This window comes from Maylandia zebra, linkage group LG3, assembly GCF_041146795.1.
Source record: "Maylandia zebra isolate NMK-2024a linkage group LG3, Mzebra_GT3a, whole genome shotgun sequence".
NCBI classification, from domain to species: Eukaryota; Metazoa; Chordata; class Actinopteri; order Cichliformes; family Cichlidae; genus Maylandia; species Maylandia zebra.
Genome location: NC_135169.1, coordinates 55,631,039 through 55,645,137, shown reverse-complemented (window position 1 = coordinate 55,645,137; position 14,099 = coordinate 55,631,039). Strand labels below are relative to the sequence as shown.

General features: G+C 41.4%; 1 protein-coding gene across 1 annotated transcript in view; it reads right to left on the bottom strand.

Annotated features, from left to right (window-relative positions):
• LOC143416813 (NACHT, LRR and PYD domains-containing protein 12-like) overlaps window positions 1-14,099 on the bottom strand; it is a 379,525-nt gene that overhangs the window by 155,461 nt on the left and 209,965 nt on the right. The window contains exons 10-11 of the mRNA XM_076882434.1: window positions 3,658-3,834; window positions 286-462 (exon numbers count right to left, since the gene is read on the bottom strand). Of these exons, the coding sequence (XP_076738549.1) occupies window positions 286-462; window positions 3,658-3,834 (354 nt within the window). The remainder of the gene's footprint in view (window positions 1-285; window positions 463-3,657; window positions 3,835-14,099) is intronic.

Sequence of the window (14,099 nt, the reverse complement as noted above, 5' to 3'; positions counted from 1 at the left end):
CTGTGAGGAAGAACACTACACAGTTAATCAGGGTCCCCTCTCTCTGAATCAGGAAAGGTGGGCAGGCCGCGTGTGGGCCGCGGGCCATACGTTGAGTCTCACTGTTTGAAATGTGAACATTGTTCTGCTGCAGTCAATGGACTAAACCAGAGAAGAAGAAAACAGACTTTACCATGAAGATCCTCAGTGTGGATCAGTATAATATCAGCCTGATGTCTGCAGTTTAGTGTCAGCACAACTTTCACATCATATTCATCTCAGCACAACTAAAACATGCTGACTGACCCCAGAGTTTCAAGTCCACATCCTGGACTCTCCAGGAAACCACACAGATGCTTCACTCCTGAATCCTGCAGCTTGTTGTTGCAGCTCAGCTCCAGCTGTCTCAGATGGGAGGGGTTGGACTTCAGTGCTGCTGCCAGATAATCACAGCTGTTCTTTGACAAACCACAGTCCCCCAATCTGTATAAAGAATGAAAGATGTAAGTTTATTAGACAAAGTGTGAGCTTGAAATCATTCAGTGTTTCATCATCTGTTCAGAGCTGAAGAAGGTTCAGAATGTAGAAGTTTAGAAAATGGAAACTCCAAACAGCTGACAGAGTTCATACGCCTTTGTCAGGGTCAAATTCAAGCAAGACCATGTGAAAATTAAAACACATCATCCTAGGTGAACTTAAACACCTTTGTTCCCCTTTTGTTAAGACATAGAAAAGTACACCACACAAAAATACTGCAAAAGGAAACGGTCGCCTTATATACATAGTGTATAAACTCAAAATGCACATTTCACTTCAAATTAAGATTAAGGCTTTGAACAGATCACATAGTTCAGTTCAACATATAAGACTTTAAGAATGCACAAGCATCTACTTAAAATCTATTGAATTTATCATCCATGATATTATTTTGTACAATTCCAATGTATTTTGTTCATCTCCCTTAAATAAACAGGCAGTCTTAAAGTATGAAATATTCATATACAAACACATATAAATGTGTGTACTGTCTCAGTGGCTGATAGTACCCCACAGGCCTCAGTGTGAGCTTGAAGACATTTATAATGTTTAAGTAGTTTAATGTGCAGGTGCTGACGATAAACACATTTTGAATGAAAGCCGGGGAACTTTGGTAGCACAGAAACAAGTGGCTATTCTTTGTGACTATATGGATCACTCACAATACCATTATTTCACACAAAGGCACCAAATTAATACTCAAAAAAGCTGCAGCAATACACACAAATATAAACAGTACTTGGTGACAACTTTGCTTTTAGCCTTTAACCCTTCTTGACTACTTTTGATGTGGCCTCTATATTTTACCTTTAAAAACAGTTTATCTTGCCAATCTGTTATTTTCTCATTTTGACCAACTGTATCAGCACAATTTATCTAAATTCAGACAAAATTTAAAATACAAGTAGAAAGTGATATTTTGACTGTAAAAACCACACACATGTTTAACGAATCATCTTCATAACTTGAAATGCAAATAGAGATTGTACATTTTTAAAAATACGCACACGTTTTGCAAACAACAAAGTTATATGGTACTATTTACCAAAAAATGCAGCCAAGGCTCAGACGTTTTTCATATAATCATTTCAAACTATTTACAGAACAATCAGGTGTCAAACAATAGTTTGTGTCACTCTAACACATATGAGAACAGCACAGGGATAAACCTGCAGGTCTGACAGCAGGTGTGTCACTCAGCGTTTACACTGCAATCTGCCTTTGTTGGCTTTAAGGCAGCAACTGTGACGATCACTAGTAGAACTGACACACAAAACAAAACAACAGCTACACACTAAATACACAAGACAACAAACTAACTTGAGACCAAACACGGTAAACGTCACAAATCTCTCACGTATCAAAACTCTCTCTCTCTTTCGCTCACTCGCTCTCTCTTGCCGGTCACTCCTAAAACTTCCCCCTTTTGCTAAACAACCAAATGTCATGTTTCCATATCATTTTTGATTGGTCGACATGGTACATTTTCCCACCTATAGGGCTTTGGAGCGTGATGTCACGGGAGATGGGCCATGCCCCCTTCCGCCATGACAGTAGGCCAGCCAAAGGATACCATTTCAGCTATGGATCGTACGTGTTGTGTTGTCGGTTGCAACGTTAGATCACACGATCGTGAAGGCAAGAAGCTGGATAACGGGCTCTCTTTTCATCGTTTTCCATCCTGGAGGCAACGTGAGGGATCCCATGTATCCGATATTACTAAACAAAGACGTCAGGCTTGGATTGCAGCGGTGAGACGAGCGGATATCGAGTTCTCTGCAATCCCCAGCTTTTTGTTGGTTTGCTCACGGCATTTTCTTTCCGGTGAGTTCTAAATTAATTCATATCACTCTTGAAAGGCTTTTAGTGTTATTTTCAACGTGCTGAGGTCATAGATAATGAGATAAAACATGCTAATGTGTGATGCTGCAGAACCACATCATGTCGACTGAGTAGCTTATGATTTGGCATTATTGCAGGCAAACCAGCATATGAAATGGATGTAACAAATCCAGACTGGGCACCAACACGGCACATGGGGCATGACGACATACCTGTATCAGACTCGGACCGGCACTCAAGGCGTACGCAACGGAAGCGAAAAAGAGCACCCATCGGAGGTAAACAACCCCCCCCCCCCCCCTCTAAAAACATACTAAATTGCTATCACTGTACACTAATCCGCACATAACTTCCAGATGAATCACACACCTGTCATTGGAATATTGGTGTACATTTACCTTATGTCTAATTTTATCTTACAGGCTTTCGTTATGCAGCTGCAGAGTCTGAAGGTGTGCCCCGTGCAGAAGTGATTGATGAAGATCTGACAGAAGACCAACAGCAAAATCACAATGTCATGGAGGCAGTGGACAGCAGTTGTGTTGGACAAGTGGAGGTTGAGGTACCAGCTGCAAATGTGGATATACTGAAGAAATGTAAACCTTTTAAAATGATGACAGATTACAAACTCTCAGCTGTGTCTGTAATCAAACCTCTGTAACTTTGCTTCACTTCAGCAGCATCAGCTCATGTTCACATGTTGATTCATGGTTTGCTTCAGTTTTTGATGGACTGCAGAATATTTTGAAGGTTATCTGCTATAAAAAGCCAGAACAGGAAAATCTGCTTCATGCGTTTCTGTTTGATCCTCAGTGACTTTGACACAAAGGCCTCTGCTGTGATGATCACACCTCTGATCAAGTCTCACAGTGTCAGCTTTGTTTTTATACATATGGATATGTGCTGATAAATGATCAGAGTTATAATATTTCCCACTGTCTGTTGTGCCGTGACCTTTGACCTGCTAAAGACAGTCAGCTGTGGATTATTCATTGTTGTGTCTGATACTTAGAACTGTGAGGAAGAACACTACACAGTTAATCAGGGTCCCCTCTCTCTGAATCAGGGAAGGTGGGCAGGCCGCGTGTGGGCCGCGGGCCATACGTTGAGTCTCACTGTTTGAAATGTGAACATTGTTCTGCTGCAGTCAATGGACTAAACCAGAGAAGAAGAAAACAGACTTTACCATGAAGATCCTCAGTGTGGATCAGTATAATATCAGCCTGATGTCTGCAGTTTAGTGTCAGCACAACTTTCACATCATATTCATCTCAGCACAACTAAAACATGCTGACTGACCCCAGAGTTTCAAGTCCACATCCTGGACTCTCCAGGAAACCACACAGATGCTTCACTCCTGAATCCTGCAGCTTGTTGTTCAGGCTCAGCTCCAGCTGTCTCAGATGGGAGGGGTTGGACTTCAGTGCTGCTGCCAGATAATCACAGCTGATCTTTGACAAACCACAGTCCCCCAATCTGTATAAAGAATGAAAGATGTAAGTTTATTAGACAAAGTGTGAGCTTGAAATCATTCAGTGTTTCATCATCTGTTCAGAGCTGAAGAAGGTTCAGAATGTAGAAGTTTAGAAAATGGAAACTCCAAACAGCTGACAGAGTTCATACGCCTTTGTCAGGGTCAAATTCAAGCAAGACCATGTGAAAATTAAAACACATCATCCTAGGTGAACTTAAACACCTTTGTTCCCCTTTTGTTAAGACATAGAAAAGTACACCACACAAAAATACTGCAAAAGGAAACGGTCGCCTTATATACATAGTGTATAAACTCAAAATGCACATTTCACTTCAAATTAAGATTAAGGCTTTGAACAGATCACATAGTTCAGTTCAACATATAAGACTTTAAGAATGCACAAGCATCTACTTAAAATCTATTGAATTTATCATCCATGATATTATTTTGTACAATTCCAATGTATTTTGTTCATCTCCCTTAAATAAACAGGCAGTCTTAAAGTATGAAATATTCATATACAAACACATATAAATGTGTGTACTGTCTCAGTGGCTGATAGTACCCCACAGGCCTCAGTGTGAGCTTGAAGACATTTATAATGTTTAAGTAGTTTAATGTGCAGGTGCTGACGATAAACACATTTTGAATGAAAGCCGGGGAACTTTGGTAGCACAGAAACAAGTGGCTATTCTTTGTGACTATATGGATCACTCACAATACCATTATTTCACACAAAGGCACCAAATTAATACTCAAAAAAGCTGCAGCAATACACACAAATATAAACAGTACTTGGTGACAACTTTGCTTTTAGCCTTTAACCCTTCTTGACTACTTTTGATGTGGCCTCTATATTTTACCTTTAAAAACAGTTCATCTTGCCAATCTGTTATTTTCTCATTTTGACCAACTGTATCAGCACAATTTATCTAAATTCAGACACAATTTAAAATACAAGTAGAAAGTGATATTTTGACTGTAAAAACCACACACATGTTTAACGAATCATCTTCATAACTTGAAATGCAAATAGAGATTGTACACTTTTAAAAATACGCACACGTTTTGCAAACAACAAAGTTATATGGTACTATTTACCAAAAAATGCAGCCAAGGCTCAGACGTTTTTCATATAATCATTTCAAACTATTTACAGAACAATCAGGTGTCAAACAATAGTTTGTGTCACTCTAACACATATGAGAACAGCACAGGGATAAACCTGCAGGTCTGACAGCAGGTGTGTCACTCAGCGTTTACACTGCAATCTGCCTTTGTTGGCTTTAAGGCAGCAACTGTGACGATCACTAGTAGAACTGACACACAAAACAAAACAACAGCTACACACTAAATACACAAGACAACAAACTAACTTGAGACCAAACACGGTAAACGTCACAAATCTCTCACGTATCAAAACTCTCTCTCTCTTTCGCTCACTCGCTCTCTCTTGCCGGTCACTCCTAAAACTTCCCCCTTTTGCTAAACAACCAAATGTCATGTTTCCATATCATTTTTGATTGGTCGACATGGTACATTTTCCCACCTATAGGGCTTTGGAGCGTGATGTCACGGGAGATGGGCCATGCCCCCTTCCGCCATGACAGTAGGCCAGCCAAAGGATACCATTTCAGCTATGGATCGTACGTGTTGTGTTGTCGGTTGCAACGTTAGATCACACGATCGTGAAGGCAAGAAGCTGGATAACGGGCTCTCTTTTCATCGTTTTCCATCCTGGAGGCAACGTGAGGGATCCCATGTATCCGATATTACTAAACAAAGACGTCAGGCTTGGATTGCAGCGGTGAGACGAGCGGATATCGAGTTCTCTGCAATCCCCAGCTTTTTGTTGGTTTACTCACGGCATTTTCTTTCCAGTGAGTTCTAAATTAATTCATATCACTCTTGAAAGGCTTTTAGTGTGATTTTCAATGTGCTGAGGTCATAGATAATGAGATAAAACATGCTAATGTGTGATGCTGCAGAACCACATCATGTCGACTGAGTAGCTTATGATTTGGCATTATTGCAGGCAAACCAGCATATGAAATGGATGTAACAAATCCAGACTGGGCACCAACACTGCACATGGGGCATGACGACATACCTGTATCAGACTCGGACCGGCACTCAAGGCGTACGCAACGGAAGCGAAAAAGAGCACCCATCGGAGGTAAACACCCCCCCCCCCTCTAAAAACATACTAAATTGCTATCACTGTACACTAATCCGCACATAACTTCCAGATGAATCACACACCTGTCATTGGAATATTGGTGTACATTTACCTTATGTCTAATTTTATCTTACAGGCTTTCGTTATGCAGCTGCAGAGTCTGAAGGTGTGCCCCGTGCAGAAGTGATTGATGAAGATCTGACAGAAGACTGTGATATTATTCTGTTATTATATGTTACCTTATATATGTAATCAAAGTAGTTGAATTAGAATACTGCTGTAGATCATATTATACCCTTTAAAATAGAGTGTGTGATCTGTATTAGTTTAGTTCTCATTATACTTTTGAGTTAACAGAACATATTCACATATTAGTTCATTAGATAAATGTGCATCACTCTGTATCCTTGATCTGCTGGGAATGTGTTACACTGTTTTCTTGACATGCTTAATTGTTGAATCATGAAGAGAAGGTTGTAAGCAGGAGACTCTGTGTCTAAAGACAGGGGAGATAGACAGACCACATTCCACACCCCCACCTTACAGAAAGCAGAGAAACAACTGCCGAGGTCATAACTTAGGCGCTGTAACAGAGAAAAAATGTGATGTTTTGGCTTTTACGACTAGCTGGGGGCCACTAGAGACTATAAAAAGCTGAGCAACCCGTCACCATTTTGAGACATGTGCCTGACCCTCTGGTAGCATCTCTCCCGTCCGGACGTTGTAATGCTCTGACTGTTGAATTGTATGGAAATAAATGATTGTTGATTGAGCATTTATACACCGAGTATTGTCCTTCCTTCAGCCCAAAGATTCAAAGAACTGCTTGTTTTCAACAACTTGGTGCCGTGTGACCCGGATCTTTGGTGTGCTGAGGAGGTGTAGATTTGACCTTTGGTGAGATCGTGGGGCAAAGTGAACAGAAGGCCGGCCTAAAACAGAAAGGTAAGCACAGCCTGTTGTATTATAAATACCAAATGTGCATATTGGGCTTTCCAAATTAATCTGTTCGCTGAGTCACATGTATTTTCACAGTAAATTTGTCGGTGTCTGGTTTTTGGCGCAAGATACTAACAACATAAGTTGAGGCTGAATTCCAGTGTGTTAAATAAACTGCTTCTACCGAGATACTAATAACATACTACGTTGGTCTAGATTGCAGTAATCTGCTTCTACCGAGATACTAATAACATACTACGTTGGACTAGATGCAGCCACTTTACCTTCCACATTTAATTTTGTCTAATACTGGCTTCTGTAGCAATAATACGTTAGAATTTCTTCTGAAGACGCGGCCATTAGTTCAGTACATTGAAGTCGAGGTTTGAAGTTTGTTTATGGTGTCGGTTACGTCCTGGCTCTTGCCGGCTATGAAATAGAAGTTGATTTAAGGAAAAGCAGATGCTGGCTTCACGGTGCGGTTAAACACTGGCAACGCGAGAGCGAAACACGTCCGTAGGTTTGGTTTATGATACGGCGTGTTCCGGTGATATGCGGCCGTGAAGTGCAGTAGTGGTTGGTGCTAATTTTAGTACATTGAACAGAGGTTTGACGGTGGTTTGTGGCGTCAGTCGAGTTTTTTTTTAAGGGCTGCGGTCATAAAACAAAGTAAAATTTTACTTGCCAAGAAGTACATAGAGCAAAACCTGGTTTATGATGTCTGGTATAACTTCGGGGATGCAAGCATCACGTTTATGATGCGACTTTGCTCCGTGGTGGCGGTCATAAGCGCAGAGAAAAGGGTATTTTAGTCTATGGTGCAGTGTGCTTTAAGAAGATCTAATAGTTGAGCTCAGAGGTTTCTGTGTAAAATTCCCGCTGAGGAAAAGTGTTGTGTGTGAGTGTCAAAGCGCGCTCTGGGTGAGAGAGTGTGTGTGAAGCTGCGAGGCGCGCTCTGGGTGCTGTCTTCTGGGTGAAGCGCGCACTGAGTGAGAGTGTGAGTGAGGCGCGCTCTGAGTGTGTTTTTGTGTGGAGTGTGAAGCGTGAACACAGTGACAGTGACGGTTGATGTGTTTGATTAGGAGGACATTAGAGCAAATACACATTTTAGGATCAAAGGTTGATGCCTAGTGTACCTGTGGAACTTTGCCTATGGAGTAGCGACCCTCCTGTCCGTGGACGCGTGGCCAGGACCGGCGTTGTCCGGGTGCTGAGGTGGTGACTTGGGGAGGTGAGGGCCCCCGCATAGCCACGGAAATAACACTGGAACGGCCGTGTAATCACGGGTTCACATTTATTTCCGGACTAGAACAAGACACATTTTGCGAACAAACGTTGAGTCTAGATTAGTAAAGAAATATAAAAAGGTTGAATTCCTCGTTTCAGCGGTTGAAATTGTTGTGTGCCTGTCCCCTGACGAGTGTGAAATTAAAATAAAGAGGGAATTTGGAGCCACATAGAGATAGACGGGCATAATTGGGTGTATTACTCTGTGGTGTAATAAAAATAAAAAGGAGAGATAGTAAGAGGTGTGCAGTGGAGAATTATGGAGGAGTAGAGAGAGGAATGTGTTGGGAGACTGGCGTACAGTTTACGCTGTCAAGGTAGGCGTGTTGCCTGCTTATCGGTTTAAAAGTGATGAAAATGAAATTAAAATAAATCTCTTAGTGTGTTAATACAGGAAGCTGCGGACCTGGACCAACTGCCCCCACAAGCACAGCGGCCGAAGCAAAATTATAGGTAATGGGAACCACACCCAGCACGAATCAGCAGCTGTGAAACAGACAGCAGCGAGGAGAGAATTAGAGGAGAAATTAAGAGAAGTTTTAACACATAAAATTGGGGCCAACGGACTTGTGGAGGTTGGGAAGGCGTCCGGAGCATCACAACAAAAAGGTGAAACAAAAACACACACAAGCAGAGAAATCTGAGAGAAAGGCTCCTTTTAAGGTAACGCCTAGTTTGAGAAAAGATAAAATTAACCTGCTTTTATACAAATGCACATACACGCAATGAAGAAACAGCTTACACTCATGAACACGTGAAGATTTTCCAGCAAGGTTAAAGAAAAATTAACATACTTAAATGATGAAGTCTATACATTACTGACAAAGAAACCCTCTGGGTTGCAGGACAACAATTTAACAAAAAAAAAAGGAACACTGGTCTAACCAACCAGGCAAGACACAACAAATTTAGTGGTTAAAAGATTCAAATTGTGACATGTTTTCTGTTGATTGATTAATAAAAGTGATTACTGAATGAAAGAAAGTTCCTTTTTTGGGCTTTTAAACATGATCTTAAGAATTTTAACATATACCGGTGTTGTCCTGTCAACTTGGTGGGTTAGGAGTTGATTATATCGGGAGACAAAAAACAAAAAAAAAGGGGGAGAGAAGGCTGACACAGGGCCTGGCCCCGTTGCCTCCCCTCTGAATAACACAGCCAACACAACAACATTTTCCTGTTCGTTTGTTTTTGTTTTTTGTTTGTTTTTGTTTTGTTTTGTTTTTGTTTTTTCTATACATATTTAATTACAGGCTGCTTTGCCGGCCCTGAAAGCCGAGGCTGACTGGACTCCTGCTCTCCCCCATACGTGACACTGACCAAATGCTGCAACAGCTGGACCCACAACAACGACCTGAGAATGTTAACAGACCTGCAGGAATGTGATCTCATGCAGCTGAGACGGAGAGCACTAAACCTAAGGCCCGTTTCACTACACGGGGGAAAATTCCCAGACTGCGTCAGCTGACAGAGCTGTGACGAGACGCCCGCCAAGCCCGAATGAAAAGTAAGGCCGAGCGAAAGAATGCTGACCTTGATAACTTTGCATTCACACTGTGCAGGACAGTGATGGACCAACACGGATGATCGGGTGGCGAAAAAGGGCGTGACCGAGACAAGAGGAGTAACTGAGGACAGAAGGCACCTCAGAATGGACAAAAACACAGAAGAAGATGCAGGTTTCACCTGCGGTGAACATCGACACTGGAGAAAGGACTGCCCCAATTGGGGTCAGAACCAGGATGGACTGAATTTTGAGCAGCAGCAGCAGCAATGGTCGCAAACAAACTGAAAAAGGAGGGGGGCAGGACCCCAGGGCACGCTTCAGGCCGTGGTTTACCCAGAACACCAGAACAGGAAAGTGATGAACACAAACACCCACACAAACACACACATCTACATGCACTGACTCAGAATGAAGAGAAACACACACACACACACACACACACACACACACGTCTCCAAACACACAGATTCAGAATAAAGTGAAATACACACATGAACACGTGCACTCGTTGAGTGAGTGAGAAATGACACACACACACACACACACACACACACACACACACACACACACACGGGAATGTTGATTCACTGAGAAGTGATGCACACACATACACATGCACACGCTTGTGCAATGAAGAGTGATCCACACGCACACACACATACACGCTGATGCAATGAAGAATGCTTTGCTTATGCTGATATGCAAAATGCTGCACACAAACATCCCAATGCATAATTTTTATGAGGAGCCATTGATTACTTAGAATGTGTTATATGTCACCTAGAAGGCATTTATGTAGATTTTAGGAATAAGGTCTAAAAAAGTTTGGTTATGAAAACAATGTCTGTGCGTGATGTCTGTTTATGGCTCAAGGCCTTGACTGAATTCTTTGCTGTGCTTCACACAGCCCTGATGAGGAACAGTGGCACAGAGTGAAAATGATGAATTAATAGTGTAAGGTTAGGTTGGAGTACGGCATTTTCTGTGATTGAGTTTTAATTCAAGGAGGAACAAAAGGTGTTACGGCACCTGAGGTTCTCATTCCCACACAATATTGTCCCGGCAGGAAGCAAAATGTTCCTGTGAATTTCTGGTTGATTGTTTGGTTTTGTTTAGCGCTAGCTTGATTTTATCAGTGAGCTTTGGCTTGTGTTCTTTCTCGTAAGCGAGAGAGGGATAGTTTTATGCTTGGACATGTCTGCAACGGGCCCTAGTTTGTGTTATTTTAGTAGTATTTTGTTGGTTATGTCTGTTTTCGTTTTTGTTACAGTGCACTGGAGAAAAAACATCTGAGAGGTGTGATCCACCGGTGGTGATATGTTGATATTTTGTGAGTTCATGATTTAACAATCAGCTCTTTAAACCAGGCCTGAAAGATTGAAATTTAAAGCGCTATAAAATATTATTACTGTAAACAGTTACAAAGTGTGCTTCTCCATGATTGTAATTGGCTTGGGAGAAATTCACTTATAGGGAACACTGAGACGTTCTGAGTCTAAAAGGATTGCACCGAGTCAATCCGGCCCAAAAAACAACAAGGAATTGTTTTCCTTTAAAATGATGACGTCATCTTGCTGGTGATGGAGGCTCGAATAGGTTGCGCGGGAGACTCCATTATCAGCAACATCTGGTATGAATGTGTAGGGAGGTATGCATGTGAATGGACTGTGATGGACTGACAACTAAAAGTTTTGACTGACTTGATACTGAGACAATGACTGCACCCACTTTAGGATTAGTAAATGCCAATAAACAAGTCACCCAGCCGACAAGAGAAGGGTGGATGCTTCGCTTTGTTTTGTTTTGTTTTTTCAGGAGCAGGAGGATAAGAGAGACTGGAGGAGGAGACTCTAGCTTCACACTGTTTGCATCAAGAAAACTGTGCTATATTAACTGTGTTTTGATTAAGGTATCATGTTATATTATTGGGAATGCCAAATGCTACAGTGGAGAAGACTTTTGATACCACTCATGACTGGAATATGTTATTATTAACCACAGCAGGCCACTGTAAAAAAGTCAATTAAATTTTATAGAGGAAAATCGCCAAAATTGAACAATACCTATGAATGACTGGCCACATTCAGAATAGAGATATGCAATAATAAACATTGGTCCACGTGATTTAGGTTCTCACTTGAAATAGTAAGTTATTAAATGTAGAATATAATCGACAGGGACATTTGATAGGATGTGGTACTGAAAAAGAACAAGAGCAAAGTAAATAAAGAAAATATTGTGTTTAGTTTGGATAAATTCAAATTAAAATGTACCATTACACTCAGAGGATCAATATGGAATAAAACATATGCAAAATTTGTAGGAAGTACATGACTGATAACTGTTCTGTCCTGAGCGTTTGTTTCCAGAGCACCCACTTGACCACACCAACAGTTTCTCGCCACCGAGGAGGGGTACTTGCAAAAAAGAATAAAATAAAAATCTGAGTTTAACAAAACATTTTAAATGTAAATATCAAGCTTACCTTTCTTTTTCCATGAAATATGCTTGTGGGCACGCCAGCCATTTTGAAAAGGTGGGCAAAACAATTGGCAAGGCCACACCCCCACACATGTGATATAATTTTAAAGGTACTGTTGCCCTCTCTAAGAAACATCAGGAATTAGAGGAGTGGCAAGTAGAGTATGCGAGCTACAAGCAAAAACTAAAATGTGTACTACAGTGTGCAAAAATGAAATACTGGGTCATCAGGGGGTCATGAGGGACATTTATAAAACTAAAAGTCCCACTAACCTTAAAGTGCACTTGAAAAGCCCACACAAGAAGGTTAACCTAGCTTACCTAGAAGACCTCATCAGGGGGAGCACACTCCCCCTCCTTGAAGAGCTCACCCACTCAACCCGCATCCCCAGAAAACAGCTAACCCCAGATAAGGCAGCGTGATGTATCCCGAGACAACAGGACTGGGACATCTAAATAAAGGTGTGAAACAATCGCCTTCAAAAGGTTATCAATTCACTTGAACCAAAATTAGGACCACTCGGTGCGGCAAGAGTTAATAGTTATTAGTCTCAACACCCAAGGATAACCAGAAGAGCATGACTGATATGATGGAACTGGGATTTTGTTACCCTTAATTTTTGCAAAACACAAATAAAACTAAATTGAAACTAAGGATTTTCAGAAAATAAAAACTACACTAAACTAGCAAAGAATTGGTAAAAACTAATATAAACTGATGAAAATTGCAAAACTATTACAACCCTGGTGCAGAGATTGGCAAATCTGACCAGGAAACGTTATAAAATGGATTGTCAGGATAGTCAGCGTTAAAGCCACTTTTGACAGTCCATACTAGGATGGCATTGGACATCTTCGGGGCAGAAAAGGGTTGGTGTGACCAAGGTGTGGTTTGGCTTGTTGTATGTACATTTCAAAATATTACAGCTCTGATGGACCAGTTACCAGGGCATGGAAGGATGACGGACTTTATTACATGAGGAGAAGGGACATTTTCGGGATCGAAGATCCTCAGGGATGACAAGGCTGGAGCAACGCTCCAATGAATTGACACATGGGAGTGTGTCAAAAAGGGGGAAGTTGAGTCCGAACATCAAACAATGGTGATATGAAAATTTCTATGAGTTTATTTTTGTGTTTAATAAATTAGCTATGGTAAAACTTAAGCTTATAATGTGTTAGACTTAGAAAGGGTTCACTAATTTTTGATTTCTTTTACACACACATAGATTATGATTAGAATAGGTCCTGAACATAATATTTTAAACCAAATTTGAATCATTAGAACAACAATGGATAACAATATTAGATTATCAAGGCTAGGGAGAGAGGTGTTTTGGTTTTCTGTCTCTTGCAGAGAAAGGAACAGACACCAGACGGGGACCCGGAGATGTGAGGACCCTTCACAGCAGGGACAGATGTAGGGACTGCCGAGACAGCAACTGGGGTCAAGTGTCATGACGTTTGGGCTCCTGGAGAAGATGGATCCCACAAACACAGCAATAACCATGAAGGGGTTGGCGAAAACCAGGAACACCAGACCAACGAGGTTCGAGAGGCTCTTGGCAAAAAGGGGGACACGGCGGTGACCCCAAAACACACAGATCCTTGTTTGAAATCGCAATAATCCCCAGAACTGTGCAATGACTAAAGGGTGGTCTAACCCCGGAGGACGAAGAAAGAAGCTGAGAATCACCCAACTGGAAGACACTGGTAGCTGCAGCAATAAAAATAAAGGTTAAAAGCTCCTTAGACAGAGGTTCTAGTCTAAGTACATTTGAAAGGTATAAGGGGGCATTAAAATGGGAGTGGAAAACTGGAGCACCAAAATAAAGCTGTGGGAAAATGGGGAGTGATGGGAGTGTCATCTGTAA